The sequence below is a fragment of the Meleagris gallopavo genome, chromosome 7, assembly GCF_905368555.1.
Source record: "Meleagris gallopavo chromosome 7, MGAL_WU_HG_1.1, whole genome shotgun sequence".
NCBI classification, from domain to species: domain Eukaryota; kingdom Metazoa; phylum Chordata; class Aves; order Galliformes; family Phasianidae; genus Meleagris; species Meleagris gallopavo.
This window is the reverse complement of record NC_139410.1, coordinates 23,235,582-23,258,995: the sequence shown is the minus strand read 5'-3', so window position 1 is coordinate 23,258,995 and position 23,414 is coordinate 23,235,582. Positions and strand designations below refer to the sequence as shown.

The following is a 23,414-nucleotide window of genomic DNA, read 5'->3' as shown; positions in this document are numbered from 1 at the left end:
CTCCCACCACACTTTTTTCCCCACTTACCAATAAGGGGATGGGGAAAAGAAGCAAATATTTTATTTTCCTTAAATCCCAACATGTGATAAGCTAAGAAACAGCTGCCACACATTTTAAATCTGCTGCTGGGTGTCTCCCATGTAAGAAGAGGACAAACAAAGGCTGAAGAAATGCTACATGGAAGGTATCAAAAGCCACCTAACAGTTCTCTCTCTTCTATTCAGCTGATTTCTTCATGGAATAATATAATACCCTTATTTTTAACTGTAAGATTAAAATATTAGATTAAAAGATAGTATTTTTACTATATTAAAGTAAAGCATTGTGCAAAATACTGATGTTCTGCTTATCCATATAAACACAACACTTTCTTCTTCAGATTCTCCTCAGTTAGGGAAGTTCTTGGGAAGAGGCAGGACCATCGAATTCCACAGGTTAATTCAAATGTAAAGAGCAAATCTCCTTGCCTAGCTACATTTTCTCTCGATTTTCTTGACCATCCTACCTGATGGCAAGATACATTACCAGCCTCATCCCTGTGTACAGGCAATTCAGAGACAGCTTGGTTCTTCCCTGCATAATACAGAGATAATCAATTAACAATTTGCATTCTCAGAAATCTCATGCTTGCTCGGCACTGATGGAGAGCAACTGTCACGCTCTATTCTGTGCTCAGTAGCAGGAAGAGGTTCAAATAAAAGCAACTTATGGATGTCTTTGACTCACAGAGCATTGGTAATACGATAGAGACACGATCAACATCGTGGGGATGCTACCTGAGATGGTGATTTTGGGATGCTTGCCCCAGGTGCTTCCAAAGTGGATGGTTCCAGCTCATGGTTAACAGTCTTGGTCTCAGGGCTGGTGATGGGAGATCCATCTGGTGGAGGCGAGGGGCTTTTATTTGCTTTCGCTGGGGTGCTGTCACTGAAGGAAGGGGAGAGAGGGAGAGAGAAATAAAGTAAAAAAAAAAAAAAAAAAAAAAAAAAAAAAAGAGAGAGAGAAAAAGAATAGTCTGAGCAAGGCCTAGGAGAAGTTGAGCTAACCAGCACAGACCATTGGTCTCCACTGCCTGTTTGCTTCTCTGCCCAGAAATGCGATGATGATATCTGAAGCCTCTACAAGTTTCTGACAAGCATCTTTGCTGAATCACTTGTTGCCCAACACACTGCAGCAGGATTACTGGGCAGGAGACTACCCCATGAAGTCCCACTACATTAATATATTTTGCATCAGATATGGGTGAAAAAAGGGGAAAAAAAAAAAAAAAAAAAAAGAAGCACAGCCATCCTTAATTCTCACTGATTCTATATTAAGTGCCTGTCTTTAAATAATATACCTCTAGGGAAGCATACGGGGAAAGGAATCCTGTGCAGGTCATTTTGTAACTTTTCCAGGTAAATATTTTCTGAGTGGTGTCATACTGACAGTTGTATGGGTTGTGAGCAACAGATTCACATGCAGATCAACAACACCTGAACTAAGGCAGTAATAAAAGATACATGCTACAAACTGTCTAAGCTGCAACAGAGAAAAGCAGACTGAGGTTTCACAGATCATTCCAGTCAGCAAAGAAACAGCAAGATTTTGGCTAATAAGCTCTATCATGGAAAGCTTCCTCAGCCTGTTTTCAATGATGAATTCCTTATGCCTTTGCCTTCCCAGCTGGTCCTTGTTCACGGACCATTTCTGACACAATCAAGGAGGAATCCTCAGAGAATTAAGATGCAAGAAGCGTATACCAATAGTGTTTTTTGGTTCATAACTTGGTCAGATTTGGATTTTTGAAAGGAATGGCAATAGGCAAATGCCTCTCCCCAAAGGCATGCCCTGGCAGAGTGTCAAGCCTGTGTTTCAATCTGTGGAATCATGAGATAGTTAGCTAAAAGTTGGTTATCTGAGAATTTAGATGGGGATAAAGGTAAATCCATTTCCCCAGCCTCAGAAAAGTTGTAACACTTTGGCTCCCCAAAAAGCAACTTATGTCAAGTCATGTAGAAGCACTCAAACTAACGGGATATTTTAGCAGAAGAAGCCTGGCAAAACTATGCACAGCCAAAATGAAAATATTACAGAATATTTCAAAAGGGCTGTGCAATCTCATCTACAGGGAGCAATATTTGCCTCAATTTGCAATGAAAAAGTTGCAGCTCTTGTAAAGTAAAGGTCATGCTTTCCTACAACCTGAGACAATAAATCGTGGCACAGACTCAGAACTGCAATGAAGTAGACCTGAGGGACACATTATTTCTTTACTCTTTCCCGAGAGCATCCAGAGCCCTGGAGATGTACATCCACTCACACTTGGATGCACGAGGTGTGGTGGTCACTGGCTAACATGCATGATAACCTCATTCCTAAATACTCACAAATAGAGGGGCAGTAAGAGGAAGGACAGCAAGGCACTTCAGAAAACCTCCCTTCCCAAGCAAGCGTATCACCCTCTGCTCAGCATTCCAGCTTTCAAGCTTCCCACCCCATTCACTTTGCCCTCAACCATTCCTCCCTCCCACTTTTCTCCCCGTATACACACAGCCCACACACATTTTCCCACAAAGCACTTGCTCTCAGATCCACATGCAGGTCAGATGTTTCTGATAACAGTGACACCAGCAGCACACAAACATGATGCAACAAAATCAGTGATTTTCTATGCCAGCAGCTCTCAACCAGGAGCACACACGCAAAGGAAAGAAATGGGGAAAGGAATACGAGAAAAGGAAGACGGACTGAAAAACACATACATCAACCCTTGCTGCTCTCCAATTTGATTGAATATGTCTAGCGTCCTTCCTAAAATATCCCCAGAAATCACTCTGACACAGTGGGTTGCATGAAAGATTCTGTGGCATTGCCGTGATTGTGCTAAAGATTAAGTAGCAACAGTCACAGAGCAAAGGTAAGGAAGTCCTGCTGTAAGCGAGAGTTACCAGGGAACGGCAGGCTTCACACAGCTCATTCACAGCATGGAAAACCTGAAGTGATTTCAGCAGAAGCTTATCTTGCTCCTATTTCCATGGCAACACCATTACAGCATTATCTGAGCTGGACACAGTGACCTTACTGAGCTCAGCCTCACTGAAGACACAGGTCTTGAACTTTAGCACACCACTTCTGGGATCTCAGAGTGGGTCCTACAACACCTTATCGCAATGAGAGTTGCAGAAGGATGGAAATAGTAAGAGGACACAGTGACCTGCAGCTGGACTGCTAGGACTTTTCAAATGCCCAGACAGCACTGGGAGTCCTGGCTACCAACTGGCCTATCCAACACAAGGATAGGTTTCTCTAACTACGTAACTGAAAAGATTGTTTCTCCTGGTAAGAAAAGAGCTCACAATCATTTTCTAGAGGCCGTGAAATGACTTTCTGGTGACTTTCTTTGGTGGTGCCTGGCAGTGACTTAATTTGGAGATCTATTGGTAAAAGACTCCCATATGAGAGGCAGTCCAATTTCTTCCTGTTGTCCTACAAGGGCTGAGAGGGCCCCACACCAAAGTCCTCATTAAGTCACTGCTATTTACAGCTTATTTGATGTGTTGGCTGATCCCCCTTAGGAAAATGCCAGTGCTAATTTTGACTGAGCCTTTTCCAGCTCCCTGAGCAGCACCTTTATTCCTGCACTTGTTGCTTTGCACGGGTTTAGCTAATGTAACCAGCGCCAGAACAACCTGTCAGCAGGATCCCGTAGCTTTCACAGGAAACCACACACTGTGTGCTCTCTGAATGGACTGCTTGCTCCAAAAAACATAGGGAAAAGCATGAGGGTGAAAACCGACCAAATGTGAGTATCATAGAAGAAGAAAGTCAGAACAAGAAGGTCAGTGTAGTCTGTTGTTGCCATTGCTTTTTTTTTTTTTTTTTTTTTTTAGTTCCCATGAGCAATTGAGAAGCAATGCCAAATCCAGGAATATCAGGCAGGGAAGGGACAGGGGTGTCACCTTTCTTCTGTGAGTCAAGAGCCAGGAACAAGATCTAATGCAGTTACCACAGGTGAAGGAGAACACCAAATCCCACCAGTCTCTTTTAGTGTTGCTGAGCTTCCAGACTCCTCACACAGATCATCTATTCTGGAAGAGCAGACTAACATCTGCATGTGGGGTTCCTATGTGCTTTTAACAATCCCGCATTGAAAGATGGAACCAAATCTCCAATACGGCAGAAACAGACAGGCCACCTCCTGCCAAGTTCTCAAGTTACAAAGAAAAAAAAAAAAGTTAGGCATCTCAGCTAGGGCTCAGATAGGGTCTTTTAGCTAAAAGTAATTGAGTTCTGTTTATTTACTTAAGCATCAAAGCTCGCTAAACACTCAAGAATTATTCTCACATCAAAAAAGAGGCAGCAGGGAAGACAGAAAAAAGCACCTACGTACTCAGGTGTCCCTTGGCCCAAGTGTACATTCTTGCTGCAGATCAAAGAGCAACTGAGCCCTTAACCTTCCTTCCCCACACAAGGGGTTGTGCATTTCTCTGTACCCCTGCAGCTGCTATGACAGCAGAACCCCCAGCACAGCCTGGGTCAAGCACCTTAACTGTAGCACCAGCCAGACTTTTAGAGCACAGCAGGAGGATGTTGTGGTTAGAGCTCATCCAAATGAGATTTACTAGCTCCCTCTCTGCTGTAGCATCTGCAGGGGCTGACAACGACAGGAAGTGCTACACCTTCTGGTGCAGTCACAGCAACGCTGGCTCATGGTCAGAGACAGACATACAGAGAAGCACTGTGAATCCTCCTTCACAAGACAATCATTCAATATTTTTCACTTAAGGAAAAAAAATAATATTTGCCCATCAGATTCCCTGTGAAATTTCCAGACAGGATGCACAGAGAGACAAAGAAAAAGGTCAGTGAGAAGACAGGATCAGAAAGCAAGGATCTTAATACCAGCACTTGCTTTTATCGCTGGTGAAATATCATCTTGAGAAAATATGAAAAAAATCCTTATAAAAGGACACCACGGAAGGAATATCAACAGAAGGAGTAGGAAAAAACATGAATTAGGGGAAATTTCTATGCCATTATGCAGCAATTCCTGCTTTTCCCCACAGCACATTCTTGTCAGTCTTTGACCTTGGCTACAGTAACTCTAGGCATTGTGGCAAACCAGTTATTCAATGCCACTGCTGTTTTGAAAGGCAAGCTGCTGATACTAGCCTTTATACAGAACAACAGAGGCTTCCCTTTCCTGCAGCTCTGCACAAATTTTAAATGGATGGAATAAGACAGTGAGGATCCTCAGGAATAGAGCAAAAGTAAAGAACAAAGCTGAAAGCGGCCCTCTCCCACATCACTGTCCTCCCACTGTAGGACAGGACAGACAGTAGGTAGACAGGACAGGATCGTGTGTGAGAGCTGCCTACTGGTCCTCCTGGGCCAGGCAGGGAATGAGAATGCAGCATTTCAGAGCTGTTCGTAAGGGCAAGCCCTGCTAGGTAAAACTAGATCTTGTTAATCACCAAATTAGCCCTTATTTCCCCCATACAACCCAGTATCATGCTTTTAGTTGCACAAAAATAACCAAGCAGACAACGTCTGAGCTTTCACACTGCCTTTTTTTTTTTTTTTTTTTTTTGGGGGGGGGGGTGGGGAGGAAAGAAAGCAAGGATTCAAACCAGGCACACAAGCAGTTAATGGGATTATCCAGACACAGTCCTCAGCAGGTCCCAGCAGGCCATGAACACACGACATCATGCAAAGGAGCCCTCTCCCATCACAGGGTTAATACGTGCCAGGCTGTTAAGAGTCCAGCAACAGCCTCTCCAGTTTTAGGAACTAAATCAAACACATATTGAAATGCTGCTCTCCGTACCGGTACCTGCTCATCTTTTTCCTCAGCCTGGCGAACAGTTTAGTTTTCTTTCTGTTGAGGACGGCACGCAAATCATTTCCGTTACAGGACAGCACAGTCAGACCAGGGAGGAAAAGTTAAGCTTCCAAGCACCCATTCAGCACCTTCCTTCCACCCATTTGTCAGTGAGATGCCAGAGTGATGCAGGAGGATAACTGCACCTCTTCTCACATCTTGTCATTAACTTCCTGTCACTGTATCCATCTCCAATCCCTTTCCCAGCAGAGTAGGGCTAGGGAAGCATCTGCTCCTAATACAGGCCACAAGAGGCTATCAGAGTGGTGAGGGCTATTTCCTCCTGCACGCTCTTGCCCTGAACCACAAGGACAGGACAGATGTAGAGATTACTGCCTCATGGTATTTCCTGATCCCTGCAAGGCATTATTATCCTGGAAATATTTGATATGCATCCTCCTGTAATTCCCCTGAGCAAAGGCTAACAGTCATTTTGGGGCAAGACTCATCTCAGCTGAGATACCCATTCCACCCTCAGATGAAACCAGCTGTTTCTGGGCAGGAATCATGACAAAGGTAATAAATTAATTGAAAACCCTTTCGTGCCAAAAACTTGATGCCACAACAAGGACACATCTAGGATCTGCTGTCAGTACAGCCTACAGTCACTTGCTGGAGTAAGAAAGGAAGGAGAAGGAAGGAGCTGGGAAAGCAACAGCTCCGGCCTTCACCTGTCCTGCTACCTTATCCTCTTCCAAGTGGATGCTGGTATCATGGTAACACGGTGCACAGCAGCAAGAGGATGGGCACCGCTGCCCCACATAAGGCTTCAGTTGTTGGGGATTATGAACAGACACCATGTGCTAACTTAAATAGAAGATACATAAGATGCATCTTGAGAATGTGGTGTTAGCAATCCAAAATGCAGGGGCCAAATTTAACTTAAATTTCATCTTTCTTTAAATTTGACAAACACCACACATATTGCCAGAACAAGACAAGAAACTCATCTATGCATGACTCCAATTGGAGGTTAAGCTGGGAGGAGAGTCAAAGGAGCACAGAGGTCTCAACAGCTGATGCAGCCCCTCCAAACCAACATGCTCTGACTGCAGCTTGCCCTTACTTCTTACTGATTTCACGTCCTCCCTCCATTAATACACCAATTGAGGACACGGGCTGTACTCCTGCTCAGCCAGCATATGGGATTAGCAACAGCTGGAAACCAGAGTCCTACATTGTTTCATCACTCACGCATTTGGATGGGATCCAGATGCAGACTCATCGAGAGCCTGACCTCTCCCTCCCCTCTTGGTGCTACAGAATGTGCAGATTTGCAGTAAACCTACATGGACTGGACCCAGCTGCAGAAAGAAAACTCAAAACTACAAAAAGAAAACTCCAAAGACTGTCGAGGACCCACACTCCTCGCATCCACACAGATGGGAAGTGCTCTGAGATCAGAAAGCCTCATAATAGTGAGGCTACAACTACATTCACAACACACAGAGGCAAGACATCCCAGTTTGGTGCACAGAAGGGACACGGGGCTTTGGTGAAGAGGATGTTCTAAGTTTGGAGGGCCAAAGGAAAGGCTGGGGAAACAAAGGGGCTCTTGGTCTTCAAGCTCAGAAGTTGCAGCTATGTGGGGGAAACTTCAGAAGAAAAAAAAGGGAGGGCTGCAGGGCAACCAGACCCAGGAGGAATGGCTACCCAGTGTTATGTCATTGGTGCATGGAATTAGACTTTTAAAACAGCACAGATGCCACTCAATTGCCTAAATATTGGTATGCAGTAGAATTGAAGCCTACAGTTGCTATCCTCCAAAAATTGGAGGTATTGTATCATGTCTCCCAGCCCAAGAGCAATCTCAGACATGCTCCAGCAGTTTTCAAGGGGTGCACTGGCTGGCTATATGTAGGCAGTCAAATCACTCCCCAGTTGACAACATGGAGATTTCAAGACCCCAGTAGAAACACTTCCTTTTCCACAGCTTGTCCCTCCTCCTCTGCTGGGAGAAAGACGATGTTTCCAGTTACTAGTTACTGACCTGGGCTGTGCTTTAATGGGAAAGGCATTGCCTGAGTACTGCTTGTCTAGACCCAGCAGGACATCATGGAGATTTTGGTTCAACTGTAAAATATAAAAACAAAAGAGAGAAAAAGAATGAGGAAAGTGTCTGAAAAGAGTCTGTGCTGGCCTGCTTAGGCTGACAAAATACAGTCTTGTGCCTATATGTGCATATACTTAGCTATCCCATGAAGGAACAGTTCTATATCTGTTGCTACTCCTTTGTGGAGAAAAAAAAAAAAAAACACACAAAAAACAATACTGAAGCTACTGAAAAACTGCTGGCACCTCATGGGAATGCAGTCTCCTGAAGAGACCATCCTCTTTGCTTCTTTCTCACCTACCCCACCCATGTGTTGCCGGGCACCATTGTAGAAACAGGCAGAATGTTCAACTGAGTCTTCCATGTGTTGGAAGTGAAGATCCACTCTAGATTTGTGGCAAAGTTGCTCCTTATACTTCCTTATGAATGAGGGATATAGCAGCAGGACTTCAAGTCAACAGCAAGCTTTGATCCTGCAGGCTGCCTGGGCCAACCAGGTTTAGGAAGAACCCGGATCTCTTGGCTGAAATGCAATGTTAGGGGTTAAACTCCTCCTGACACCAAAGGCTGAAATATTCACTCTGGACACTCCTATTCTGAAACAGCCAATTCACAAACAAGATTGGATGCCAAATTCATGATCAGTAGGAGGAGGGATCCAATGCAATCTGTGTCAGAGGCATCATGTCGGCAACACCAGAACTTAATTGGATGCTATTGCAGTAATAAGAAACAGATGGTTCTTATTGAACAAAGCAGAAGGCCTGTTCTCATACAAAAGTCCTAAGGAAAGAAAAATCCACAACATAACGTAAGAGGACAACTCCTGTCTAGTAGACATCTTTCCCACCTTCTGCAGAATGTAACTTAACAGCAACAAACTGATAATTGTAATAACCTCCCCTATTCTTAACAATCAGTTCATCTCCCAGTGGAGAAGAGCAGGCCATTAACTGGAAAGGTCCCCATGAAATGTCAGCAGAGCTCAGAACTGATGCATTACACCATGGCAGTGGGCCCCTGACTGCTGGGAATTCAATGACCATTATAAAGTTGCTTGTTGCTTAGCACAGCTATCTTGTTGTTAGGAAGACACTGAAGAGGAAGGAATACCAAAGTTTTCCAGCTGGATTCTCCACTGCTCATCAAGCTCAGAGCAACATTTACAGAGAGTGTATCAGTCTTTGGTGCAACAAAGAGGCCTAAGGAACTCTAGGCTTCTCCAGCTTTTAAGAGAAGTAACAGTAAGAACACACCTGTAAATGAAAGAGGCACCAGGAGGATTTCCCTCAGACTACTTCTGAGGTCTCTGTTGGGTGCTGGCACACAACACAAATCCAGCCCATGACACACAGGTAACTCATAAAAGAGTCACATTAAGCAATCAAATGCCTTCCTTTGGGTCACAGGGAGGAAAGAAGACAAAGCAGTGAATTAGTGCTGGGAAGTGCCTTCCTAATGGCTGAGTTGGAGACCAGTCTCATGTTGCACTGACATGCAGACTGACAGATTCCCTGATGTTTCCATCCCCACAGCTAGCTGAGGTTTCAGAGCAACTTGCTGCCAGGCAGTGGGCTGAGTGGACAGATGCCAGGCTGAGTGTCCTGGTTAAAGTTTACAGATCCAGATTTTGGAGAAAACAGAGAAAGTAAGCAAGAGAGGGCCAAAATTTGCCGCACTCCCTCTTTGGATCTTCAAATGAGACAAGTGACACATACTCCCACTGCACCATCATCCTTGTGGTCTCTTCCCCATGTTCTATCCCTTCATATTACTATCTCAAACAGATCTTCTCCCATGTTGTTAACCCTCATTTTTTTTCTTTTGTACAGGGCAGCTGCTCTTTCTTCTCCAGCCATACTGTTCAGCTTGTTAAATAACAGTGAGGACAGAGTGTGTTAACAGAACAAACTGCCAGTTGCCTTACCTTGCTCATCTCTTTGTGGAAGTTTTCTTCTAGGCCTGCTATACTCTGGAATGTGTTGACGTAGAAACCAACACGACTGCCAAATGAAAATGAAAGAGAGAAGAGCTTAATGGACACAACAGTCTCCTAAAGGCTTTCAGTTATGCCTCTCCTCACACCTCCTGCTCACCGTTCCCCATGAATTCAACTCTGTCAGGTCAGGTACACAAAGGAATAGAAGGACTGCAAGGAAGTGTGGACGGGGTGATGGAACAAAAGCCAGGCATGCAGCAAACATGCTCAAGGTGAGGAGGAAAACAAGTAGGGTAGAATCTGAATTTGTTCTGACAAATGGGAGAGGCTGGTGTGGAGGTGGCTGACCCAGACAATGCCACTGCATTTGAAAATAAGAAGGTAGGGCACTCCTAGGTGGATTTTCCCTGCCTTCCCTGTATGTCAGCTCCTACATTTCATCCTCAGAGCTCCCTGTTGCTTTGTCTGCTTCTTTTCTCACCTTTTTATCAGCACAATCATAAGTATAGCAAAATTCCAATCTCTCAAGTCTTCATCCTCTCTCACCCAGTCTGTATTTTGTTAAATAGATCACAATTGGAATACAGTTGCAACCACCAGTTCTTCACTGGATCTTACCTGCAACACATTTAACATCAGGATCCCTCCATTAAGTTTTTTCACCCAACTGTCTAAACCCAGAAGGAGCATCCAAAGAGCAGCAAACCATCTTCTCACCCTCTTTGTTATTTTAAAGCTGCTGCTTCAGTGGGTGCTCCCTAGATCTCCCCAGCTGGAGGTAATCCTAGAACAGACTCTCTGAGATGATCCAGAAAGCAAGAGCAGAAACCCAGCCAAAGAGAACAACTGAGAACAGCTGTACAGGAAGGTCTGTGGAAAAGCTGAAAGTCTTCGTGTCCTTCCAACCAGCCCCTGAGAAAACTTCCAGCACTCACCTATTCCATAGTGAAGGCAGCTCCTCCTGCAGATCAATGTTCATTTCTTCAAACACCTTCTGAGCCTTTACTAACTCTTCTTCAGCCTTAATAACAGAGAAGGGAGAGAGTAAGCTCCAGCACAGACAGATATTTTGGAGGGCTGGGATAATAGTGACTCTCGATTTTTCTTGGAGAACAAGCAAAATACTGGGATGGGGTAATCCCCATTCCAAACAAGTCTCCCAGGAACCAGGGTTGCATCACTAGCATGGGCTGATACCCATTCAGATTGCCCGGGTTACCCTCAGGGTTTCTTTCAATGGAGATTCCTGTTCGGATACTCAGAAGATAACTGAAACATCATCCATTAACGTGTTCCAAGTTCTATACATCTTCCTGGTTCAAAAAAAATGAATGGATCTGGTCAGGCAGTTCAGCCACTCGTTCAAATGCAGATGAAGAGTGGACCCTGCCCCTTTCTCGGTCTCCAAAAGAGCTGAAACCCATCGCAATGGGTGTTGAAGAAGAGTCCTTCCTTGTGAGGACTCTGCTTAAGTAAGATCATTCCAAAGCACTGCCTCTTCTGAGGAAGGGAAGAGGTCTACAACCTTGACTGAGACATCTCTCTCACAGATTAGAGCAGAGAAGCAAGGAAGGGTATGTAAAGCATGAGCTGTGGCAGAAGAAGGCTAGGCAGGGATTGCTTGAGCAGCAGGTGTTGGTTTCAGCAGCCTAACATACTTATACTGGTGAAGATCTAATACAAGGGCAAATCCTGGCTGGCAGTTGACAACACCAAAGGAAACTTGCCTTGCACAAGACCTCTTACTCCCAGTCAAAAGTTTAATTGATCTGATCTATTTGACCCCAATGATACTGCATGAATCCTCTGCATTCCAGAGACAAAAATGATGATCCTTCTGTTTATGACAGCAGGCATCAGCAACAAACACGTTCCCCTTCCCATATCTGTCCTGGGTGGCCTCTTCCTCTTTTCAGTGTCCTGGCTTACAACCTTAAGCTTGCTAAGTAAAATGTTTATATTATCTGATTTGCAACAGCAAAAGGAATAAAGAAAGCTGCTATGACTGCCTATTTCTGTGTGTGACTACAGCAGGAATGTCACAACACGCTCCAAACAGCGTGGGAACTGGATCTCTCTTTGTGCCTCCAGTCAGATTCTCACCCCTTCTACGAAATTTTATTTTATCATCTTTGTGTCAGCTTAAATAAAGAAACCCACAGCTTACTGCTCTTTAGTGACAGGTCTACACCAAGATAGGACTGATGGGAGAAAGGACTTAAAAAGCATCATGTGGCTCAAAGTCCTGTTTCTCACAGAGCTGTATGGAGTCCTTAAGCTCTCCATCTCTTGCCTGACTTAGGAGCCAGCTACAGTAGCTCTTACTTTCCAGCTAGCTCCACCTTTCAGAGCATCACGCATTGCTGCCAAAGGCTATTTGTACTCAAGATTGGAAGAGATTGTTTCCCCCAGAAAATAACGCCAGAATGAGGGGTGTAAACTGTAAAGTCAAGCAAACCCCGTAAGAAACAGGCAGGGAGAGAAGGTATCAGGATGTTTCCATCCAGAATACCTTGTAATATGCTGCTATACTTGCTGAAAAACAGCACTTTGAGAAAACTTGCACAAAACAACAACAAAAGAGAAATGGAGACATAGTTTATGCTGGATTTAGAGAAGATTATCACAAAGACTCACTCTTCTTTAAAACCCCCCCATGACTGAATGTTTCTAATTCAGCCATTTTAAAGAGAGGGGGAAAAAAATCTCCTAGTCCATCCTTAGGCTTATCTTAATTCTAGACTAGAATCAGAACCAACACAGGAGATGGGAAGCTGGGAGATGAGGCACCATTGTATTCCATCAGTTTTTCAGATATGTTGAACATTAACCAGTCTTTCCCCCTCTCATTTACCTGTTCAGAAGGTCAAAGAACCTAGAAAGCAATGTATCAGTAGTGACATACCAAGGTAGAGGCAAAATCAGCAACAGGCAACGTTCACTCCAGAACAGCTGTAGGAATCAGCAACCCCATGGCTCAGCCAGTGCTCTTGTTCCCAGATACTGCACTCCCTAGCCAGTTCTGGTTGATTTTTCTTAGATGCAAGGGTCCTGATACTGGATAAGGCAGGCAGCTTCTAGTTCATTCGCTGATCATAGATCTGCTCCATTTCTTGATCCTTGAGGACAGTTTCCCAGAAGAGTTCTGCTGACTAACTGCTTGAAGAGTTGGAATTTAGCTTTCCTAAAATTTAGCATCCTATTTTTACTCTCAGTCTGTCTGATATCCCTCACTAGTATGAACTCTCCTCCACTGCATGGTCACTACAGCCCTGGCAGTTTCCAATTCTGATGTCAGCAATCAGTTCCCTTGTGTTGGTGAGCCAAAAGTCCAGTATTACATCCTCCCTGGCGGGGCTATCTACTACCTGGCTCATTAAGTTATCCTCAATACATTCCAGGAGCCTCCTGGATTGCCACTGTGCCACTTTCCTAGCAGATAAATGAGGCTGACTTGTGGGGAAGGAAGGAAAAATATAGGCTTCAGAGGCAGAGCTCATCACTACACTATCTGTGCTCTTCTGATTCAGTTATCAGCTTTGTCATCCTGATGGAGAACTGAGGCAGCAGGACTGAAGGCCCAGGCCCATGAAACATGATCTTAAAAATTCTTCCTCTTCTTACACTGTCTGAAATGGAAAAGGTTTGAGCAGGAGCTACACAACACAGATGCTTTCCTGACATTACTTCTAGCTACAGCTTTGAGAGTTAAGCGCAGCCAGCTCAGCTGTGATAGTGAGATGGCTGTGTTGCATATCCTATCACCGTGCATCTCATGAGCATCCTGCAATTTCCAGCCTGCTGCTTTTAGCAATCTGGCAACGCTTCTCCTAAAACACCACGCTGTGGTAGTTATACACTGCTCAGTAAATAGTTCAGACCTCCAAGAGGAAGGAGGCAGGAAGATCACTGGGCATCCACCTCAGCCCCATCAGTCTCAGCCAGACTTTCTTCTCCCCAGCAGAAAGCAAGGAGCAGGACCCAGCTCACTGGCTCTCTTCTATGGAGAGAAACACTGCTCTGCTATCACTACAACAGCACCCAGAATGGCTTTCCTGGTCTGAAGTCAGCCAGACATTTCAGAGTGCTTAGTAAAAAGGCAAGAATTTGCTGTTCTAAGTTATTTTCCTCTTTGTTTCAAAAAGTACTGTCACCAAAATTTCTAATTGAGAGTTTGCAGTAGTAAGCCTCCCAGTAGATTTTTACAGAAATCCCTCACAGACTTTCTCCTAAAAGCCCAAAAAGCCAGCAATCTGAATGCTGAAAGGAGGTGTTTTTTTTTTTAATTTAATATTAGAAATAATAAGTATTGCTGCCCCCATTTTTGCTTAAAGGTTGTAAAGAGGAATTATAAGAGAAGAGAAAGCAACATAGCTGCTGGTAAACAGAAGCAATCTTTGCAGGGCTTAATACTCTGAGGCTCTTCAATAAATGCAGTGTCATCAGCCCTCTTGCTTTTATCATGAGCTTAACGAGATTTAGGGTTGACATTAACACCTTTAGTTTGAAGAATCACGTGAATACAAAAACTGAAGCTTTTCTCTTTTTTAAGCTCTCTGCCTGCTAAGCCTGGAAACCTACAGCTTCAGAATACAAACACATCATCCTTCTTGAAATTTTCAGGCTAGACATTAAAAAAAAAAAAAAGCCTCCCATAACTGGAAAGACAAAAATTTAAGGTTAGCAATAGTATTAAGTAAGGAATAAAAGAGGAACAACTTAGAGGACTTAAATTGATTTGAAAATATACAGGGTGACTGAAAATATTAACACTACTTAGAAGATTAAAGCCACTACAATAGAGTTGCAAGAAAGATGACATACATCCCTTCTTACCTGCTTTAGGGCAAAGTCACCCAGCAGATTAAAATTATCAATTAACTACACAGCACACTGAGATCACAGTGAAATGAATGAAGGAGCCCCTGTATATGCTGTTTCTGCTAGTAATCTGTGGGAGGTGGTATTGCTCCCAGTCACACCAGCCAGCTGGAGAAGAGGAAGAACCAATTTATCTGTGGCTTGTAAAATATCCTGTACCACCTTTCTAGTCCTCCAGAAGTACCACCAGCTAAACAGATCAGTCAAGAACCAGAACCAAACAGATCCTTCCCAGCATACCCAAGGTACAGGGAAGGCCTTGGGAAGCCTGCCAAACGTCCTTCTCCCTTCCAGCGAGAATGAATACTTATTTCCTCACTTTGCTGTGCATCTTAAGCAGGACTGCTCACAGCTGTTCCTTCACTAGGCTTTAATTATGTGGTAACCTAGTATTTTCCTAGATCTTCCATCACAAACTGACTGAAAATCCCAGGTGCTCTATAAGGTCTATTCCCTTATTTCCTGTATTTCCAAACTGCAGTTCATTTACCATGACGTGGAAAAAGTACAAGCATTTGAACAAGACCAGGGCCTTGTCAGCAGGTAACTCATGCTCTCTCAGTCTGAGTAATGATTTTCTATTCCTTTGCCCATTGATAACATTTTCTTCTCACTGTTTTCGTTCTTGTACTGAGATCCAAGATAGACACCAAGGGAAATTTCATCAGGAGGCTATGCCTCTCCAGAACAACTAGGACTGAAATTCTCAATCTGAAATCTGGACTACTCTCACTTCCCTACTCTCATTTCCCTCAAGATGTTATAACCTAAATGTTTTCCCAATTTCTGCCACGTGATGCAACCATGACATCAACCTGGAGTTTCCCAGATATACTGTGAGGGGTACAAATTCCCTGGGCTGAGTCCACCTCTTCTACGCAGATTGAACCTCTGCATTTTTGGAAATGGCTCTTTCAGACCAGCAAAGCCAAGCCAGTGATGACTTTGGATTTTACCACAGGAGAGTACTGCAACCTAACTCAGCTGTCACAGAAATTGTTTTTGAAGCAATGCTTTATTTCCGGCTTTGCTCAACAGCAGAAGTTAAGAAGCCAATTTTTCAGTGTTTCCCTCTTTTTTCTTTCTTAAACAGCAACAGTAAAAATTGATTGCTTCATTTAGAAAAAATGAATAATTGGAGGAACTACACTACCAACCCCTCCATCTTGGCATTATTCCATAGCCTTTCTTCATCCTCATCTCATTTTATGGGGAGAAAACAATAGCCTAGTGTTAATGCACTTGGTCAGAAATCAACAGAGCAGGCACAGATTCAAACCAGTCACTGGTCAGCAACTTCCAAGTGCCCACTGCAGCTCAGGAGCATTAAGGACAGACTTAGCACATGGACCAGAGTGAACGTTGCCTAGACATTAGTAGCATAGTACAGTCTAGAGCCCAAGATAGCGCATGCAGGGTTAGAGCCAGGTAGATCAGCAGTCACCTGATTTCGGAGCAGATTAGTTTGCGCAACGAGGTGAGCTTGTAGCTTCCCTTGACACCACTGAGGCGCAGCTTTCTCAAGCAGCGAAACAGGCTTGGGGATGGGAGCATGTTTGAGTGAAAAGAGAAAAAAAACAGAATACAAGAGAGAGACAAACATATATTTTGTTTTGGGGATTAAAAAATAATTAAAATCACAGAGACTGTATTTAGAGGCTGGGTCAAACCAGTATCACCAAGGCGATAGGAATAAAACAAACATCCTGGGATTGATCAGTTACGAATCCTTTGAAGCATGCCAAGTTTAGCAGTAATTAATGCTCCAGTGAGGGCTGGGATACTGTAGACTAGCCGGGCAGCTGCAAAGAGCAACAGATAATTGTTGTTAGTGGCCTAGCACACAGACAACTCTACTCCAAGCCATGGCTGTCAAGTGGGAGCTCCTTGAAGAGAGGTCAGGATTAATTAATCATGGCATTTATTTACTTGCAACAGTTGAAAGTCCACAGCACTTTATTTTAATGGCATGTTGTGAGTTTAGCAATAAGTGGCAGGAGTCCTGGCTGGGAAAAGAACACTGTATATTAAAGAACAAGAAGAGACTGCATATCTCTAAAAGGCATTCCCAAGGCTGTTCGTGTTACTATAATACCATGAAACATCACGCAACTAAGTTTGCATTCGTATGCTGTGTCATAAACAAGATTCATCTTCCCTCTGGGCCCATCAGCACATTTCAAAGTACCTTACACTGAAACATCCCTACTTCACAGGTGGCAAAACTGCAGTCACAGGGATGAAGAGGTGAACTCCCTACAATCACAGTGCACAATGAACCCTGGCAGTCTCAGCAGAGTTGAGCAGGCAGCAGCAGCTGTGGGATCAAGAAGTTGGGCTGCCTCTTTGGGAAGAGCACAAGCACATAGCTTTGGGATACTTTCAGTGCTCTGCCTGGACGTAAGACCTACAGCACAGGAGGGAGAAAGACACAATCCGACACACATTTTTGCTCACGAGAAGTCTAGTAAAGTATTAAGAGGCACTTGCATAGGCTGAATCAGGAACAGAGCACCATCTCCTAAACTGCAACATTTCACTCTTCAACCTGTACTACTTTTTCCATATGTTAACTAAAGAGCAACAAACCATCCTTCAACAAAAGCACATTTTTTGCAAGCGCTTGTGGCAACATGAGAGAGCACAGCAATGACAAAGATCAGTGCAGACCACCACTTACCAATCAGAGTAAATGACTTCCTACCACACCGCAGCAAAGATCCCAAAGGCACATACCAAAAATATCACGCCCCATGGAAATACCTCTCTTACCCCTGAACACACTGGAGTATGGTTTTCAACAGACAACATGACCGGCTGGGCCTCATGCTTTGCATACATAACCATGAATCACTTTGCCAAACAAATGATGCAATGACACCTGAGCCATCAATCATTCTCCTCTTTGTTTGTCAGGATTAATCACAGTGCATGTGCTAGGAGAGCAGGTGACTGATGACTGGCAGCATAAAAATAAAATACTGTCAGACATTAAACACAGATCTTTAGTGTGGGGGAGAGAAGCATCTTTATTCTTTCCACATTGAAGATATACTATTGCCTCTCACTTAGCCCTAATCTTTCCTACCTGAACTAACTGCAAAGTAAAGGGTGCCAACAATTCTCAGCCTGGTTAAAAATACAGGCTAGCGTATCAAAGGACTTCACAAATGCCACCAACCTCAAGAAACACTCAAACTCTTATAGCCACTCTTGCTTTAACATGGGGAGACAGAGCCCCAAGATGCAAACAAGCTGCAAGTTTTGCTGTGGTATTGCAAGGCTTTGTTTCCCCCAGAGGGCACATGCTTTTCCAACAGAGGATACGGGTTCTGCAACATCTGAGAAAACACATGCCTAGGTCTTGCTGTGATGCTGACAGATGCCGAACTGATGATGGTGGGCGTGATCTGAGACACCAGAATGCATCCTGCCTTCTAGGAGAATTGAACAGCTGAGAAGGAAACACCTGGCCAAACCTCACCACAACACCTCTCTGAACAAAGAATACCCAGTGAAGTGGTACATGTTTGCTTTACACTTGCTCATTAAGCAAAAAACAGACCTCCCAAATGAAAGGAGAGTTGCATATCCTTCTGCTTGCTTTACCTTTGCAATTTTGGTTTCATCCTTCTTCTTTGCAGTTTGCAGGGCTTCAAAGTGGTGTCTGGCACTGTCATAATCCACAAGCTTCCTTCCTCGCTTTGCTATGCGAGACTACAAAAGAAGGAGAAAAAGAGTTATGACAATATTCCCCCAGCAGCCAAAACCACAATCTTAGGAAGCCCCTCTCATCCCCTCAGCTTTCCCTGCTTGTACCTGCTCACCCAGCTTCATGCTCTGCCTACACAAGGACTTCCACTGGATATCCTACAAAAGCTGCCTAGGAGCCACACATGGCAACAACCACCCTGGAGGGAGCTGCTCAGGAATATCCAGGGAAGACAAACAGATCTATACAACAACAGCCCCACCTCTGAATGACATTAATGTTTTCAGAACGGTAGTTCAGGTGCTGCTTAAGTGCTACCAGATGCCTGCATCCTGCAGGTACCTGTCTCTTCATTTACAGGGCCAAGAGGGCTGCTGCTACTCTCTAACCAGTCCATAGCCCCAGCTCACACAGAAGGTCAGAAGATGGTTCAACACAAGAAGGCATCTCTGCCGCCAGCACAGCAAAAGCATTCCTCCACGTGCTCAGGATATGCCTGAGCATCAGCAGTTCAGACCCTGTGACAGGAGATCCAGATAGAAGTGCGGATCAGCTGATGTGACCACGGTCATGTCCAGTGGTCCACTGTAACTAGCTATTGAGCAAGAGAAATGCCAAGAGACCTAGGCCCATTAGGCTGCTCTGCTTTAAACCATCCATTGCCCTTTCCCCCTGTGCTCCCCTACAGACAACCCAGATGAGAAAAAGTCAGAGCACAGGGCTTCCCAGCCCAGCTGTAGCACAGAGAGCCAAATGCCCTATCACTGATCAGCAAGCTGAAGACTGACTGAAGAGCTTGAATGAAGAGGACACAAAGGAGCCAGGAAGGCTTCAAATTAATCATACAACTCGGGGAAATTGAAATTGCAAGATGAAGAATCAGCATCAAGAATTTACTTGCAAAGCAAAATCTCTCCCACTGCCCTTGGCAGGGAGATGTGGTCTCTTCTCCCCAGGCTCCTGCAGATAAACTGCAAAACCACGCCCAGGGCCAATCTCTTTGCCAGACCAGCTGAGACCAGTCTGCACATCTCCCACACATGCTCCTCTAAGCTTTCAGCGAACACTGCTGCAGCACTGCGTGAGTCACAGAAATCTGCAGGATCTCAGCCACACGCAAACCCAGACAATTTCAAAGCACTCAGCTTGCTCCAAGAATGGAATCACAAAGAAGCTGATCCAGTCCTCAGCCACAGCCAGCAAAAGACACCTTCCCAGCACAGGGCCCACCATGGTGGCAGCCTGCACTCCTCTTGAGAAATACTGCCAGCTGGGCACCGAGATGGGCTGTAGGAGGGGGCTTCCAGCAACACTGATGTCTCCAAGATGCAAGTTAATGCATCTTCCAACAGTCCAGATTAAACACACGGTCAAATGGGAGATCTATGGGAATGAATACTTTCCTTCGGTCAGAACAGCAGGGATATTCTGAATACATGGAAGTGCTGCGAGGAATCAGTATCCAGCAAGTCCTTCTGGAGTACCCACTGATTGTGCAACTGCCTGTGATGGCAGTAATAGGACTTAGCCCAGTTCAGGATGCCTGCAAGGTAGTTTTCTGTATGACTATAGGACAGCTGTAGCTACTCACCACCAGTAACAGAAGCTGAACTTCAACAGATGCTTTTATTTCTTACAATATATCCATCTTAATTTGAACCTCAATTTTAAAAATATTTTTTCTATTACTGGTATTTGGTTTCAAACCTGGTAGAAACAGTGCACCAGTTTCAGTGCAAGACAGAAATTTTCCAACCCCACAGCTAGTCAGAAATCAAGTTATGGTTCATATTGTCTGGGCTCACTGCAGAGACCTGCACTGTCATTACATGATCCACAATCACAATCAAAAACTCACTCAGGAACGCTAAACAACAGACTATACAAAAGTCCTACTCTAGAAAGCTACAGATATTGACCTGCAAAGAAAGGATCCAGTACTTTCTGTGCTCCCATTCTTCAAGTTACAAAAGGCAGAGAGACTGTTTTATTTCCCCCCCATCAAACATTAAAAATGTTTTCCTTAAATACTTATATGATTTCCTTTCTAAAGGAATAGTATATTTCCACATTTCTGCTGTGGATCATGTAGGAAACATAAAAAATTCAAGGGAATATTTCCAGCCCCTTTAAGCAGAAGAAAATTCAGAATACATTAGAATTTAACAAACAAGTAACACATGCATAATCTAGCACCACACATTTGAGTTACTGGGCCATTAACAAAAAACAGGCCTTCACTTAACTAAATTAAAATCATCTTCTCCCCATATATCATCTTTCTTCATCATACTAACACCAGAATTCCAGGAAAAGCAAAAGGAAAAAAAAATTGCTTTTTGTGGAAAACAAAACAAAACTATTACCACAGCAACTAAAGTAACTGAAGTATTTTATTAATTACATATGACTATTTTTTCTTTTCTGCATGCCACCCTTAAGAACTTTAACTTCTGATATTCCAGAGCATCACCTGAAGATTGTGATATCAGTAACAGTTACCTCTTGACCCATTCCAAAGTCAGAAAGGATCAGTGAGTGTTCATTGGATCATCCCTTGAGTTTTGGTGGAATTTGGGTGGTCCAAGTTTCATGCTCCTTTTAAAATCACACTGTACAACCTCAGGATTATGAAATCCCAAAGATGCTAAGCATAGAAGAAACATGACACTGATGTTACTAACCAGTGCACAGTCACTAGGGCTGATAAAATGCAATTTAGTCAGAAGCGGGGCAGAAATCTGAGCCTACAGAGAGCCCACTAAAGAAGCAGCAGCACACAGGTCTCTGCACTGCTGAGGTATGTACGGGAATCACACTATAGGGTATGATCGGCACTACAGCCTTTAGTAACTGGAAAGCAACAGCCCTTCCCCTCTTCATATTTCCAGGAACAGAAGAGTTTGGAAAAATGAAACAAAAACAAGGAGCTCCAGGACAGTGACATTCATGTTTAGGGCTCGTTTTACAAGCCTATGTCCTGCCCCCCTTCAGCACGATCCTCCTGAAGCAACAAATACTGACAAACTCTTTAAGAGCCATGTGGTGGGGAAAAGGTTGTTTTCGTTAGGAAGAAGCCAAGCTGATACTTCCATATGGTGATATCATTACTAATGCTTCCATATGGTGAAGACGTTTCCTGCATAACCTTCCCAAAACAAATGGAGAAATGACTACAGGGGAAGGGGAATTTACAGGACACCATTCAAACCCAGGTTGATCTCCCACCAAAAGACTCATATTCAGCATTCCTCTTTTCCTGCAAAGAGCTGATCATATGCACAGCAGGACTTCAGGGAACACAGAAATCTGTCCTTCACACTGGCCTCGATCTATAAAGTATATCTGCCACTGTTTCCTCAATGTTTCGTACTTACAGGGAAATTAAAAAATAACAAAGGACTGAAAAGACTGAGAGCTTGGTGAGCTGCTCCTGACACCACTCTCCTACACTGTGAAACAATCGGAATTTTTTACAGGTTCTCCTTATACATTCAAGTGGGTTTTTTTTCCAGCATGTTTCCCCTGGATTCTTCATTCAAGCCTAATTGAGAAAATAGCACTTTCACACAACCCAGAGCTGCAAAGATCTTGGCTGCTCTAACAGGAACTTTTGCAACAGCACACACACCTTCTTAAAAAACATGGGGATGCAACCAACTAATGCTTATGAGATTTCATCTGCAATGACTCTAGATCAAAAGACTTAAAGAGAATCTTACTTTGATATCTGGGAATTGGCCAAGATACGTATCCATGGTCAGAAGTGCCTGATCCACCAGTTTCTGATGGAAATCTGTCCAGAGGAGATCATTGTTCTGAAAAACAAAAGTAATGAGTTAACTATTAAGAGCACAGAGCTTTGCATTCTGCAAGTGCTACGGTTAATAATTTCAGACCCCAGAGCTCTTAAGAAACAGTCATTATTTTGGAATAGCAAAGAAGCAGAAAAGTAAGATGAAAAGTGAGGTCATGGCAGAAACGTAGAAACAGAAAAGGCAGCTTGATGCTGCTAATTCAGGTAGCCACCTGGAGGATACAGCATCCTTCAGAAACCTTCCTTTTAGGGTCTGCCCTTTCCCCAACAGTGCTAGCCCAAAACTAGCCCAAATCCATATAGCAGAAGGGAAGATGAAGGTCAGGGCTCCATTCATATCCTCCTCCCAAGTCACTTTCCTCCAGCAGCAACAAAATTGGGACACCTGACACCACTGCATTGTTTTCTCCTTCACTGTAATGCAGTTCTGGAATACAATGAACAGCAGAAAGCTATCACGGTGCTCTTCAGCTCTCACCACCTGCCTCCACAGCCTCCTGGAGGTTCTATTCAAAGCTAGCTCTCTAACCCACACATACATTACCCTTTATTTTTCTTAGCCAAGCTAATTTCTCATCAACAACCAGATTAGGTGGAAATTATTTCTACTTCCTGTTTTTCCATTTGGTCAAATGGTTTTGGCAAAACTACTCAGGAAAAATGCCCATTTTATGGAGGAATTTTTGGGTGTTATTTTTCTGGGTGGGAATAGTACTTTTCTTCCAGTTCTCTTTTCCCGAAGGAGAGAAGCCAAGACAGACATTAAATGGGAAGATAGAGGCTGAAAATATTCCTGCATCCTCTCAGAGGAGTTGCATTTAGGTTTCAGGATTCTTGCTCCCTTTGGCCCCTCTGGCTTGAGTTCTCAGAAAGGACAGTCCTCTAGGAGGCACCATGGTGGCTCAAGAAGAAACGAGGCCAATAGAGAATGTGAAGCCAAACCAGCTGAATTACAACTCCATTTACTGCAGTAGCACCTCATAATAGAAAGTTTCTGTATTAATGAAAGAATTGAACTGGAAATGTCCTGGTTTTGCTTAATTTTATCTGCTTTAAAGACAGCATTTTCTGGGTAAGATGGAAATGTTATTTCAAGAGAGAATTCTGCAGGGAAAATGCAGGGAAGGGAACAATCTTTGTCTTGCTTT

The 23,414-nt window shown here is 43.8% G+C and overlaps 1 protein-coding gene across 18 annotated transcripts in view; it reads right to left on the bottom strand.

Moving 5' to 3' along the window:
• BIN1 (bridging integrator 1) overlaps positions 1 to 23,414 on the bottom strand; it is an 87,333-nt gene that overhangs the window by 19,670 nt on the left and 44,249 nt on the right. For 6 of the 18 annotated variants that reach the window (XM_085228871.1, XM_085228856.1, XM_085228859.1 and 3 more), the window contains 8 exons: positions 22,172 to 22,267; positions 18,347 to 18,454; positions 16,182 to 16,289; positions 10,792 to 10,877; positions 9,845 to 9,920; positions 7,855 to 7,937; positions 5,811 to 5,861; positions 778 to 928 (listed from right to left, as the gene is read on the bottom strand). In XM_085228871.1, the coding sequence (XP_085084997.1) occupies positions 778 to 928; positions 5,811 to 5,861; positions 7,855 to 7,937; positions 9,845 to 9,920; positions 10,792 to 10,877; positions 16,182 to 16,289; positions 18,347 to 18,454; positions 22,172 to 22,267 (759 nt within the window). The remainder of the gene's footprint in view (positions 1 to 777; positions 929 to 5,810; positions 5,862 to 7,854; positions 7,938 to 9,844; positions 9,921 to 10,791; positions 10,878 to 16,181; positions 16,290 to 18,346; positions 18,455 to 22,171; positions 22,268 to 23,414) is intronic. The other 12 variants (XM_085228868.1, XM_085228875.1, XM_085228872.1 and 9 more) reach the window with 8 other exon arrangements.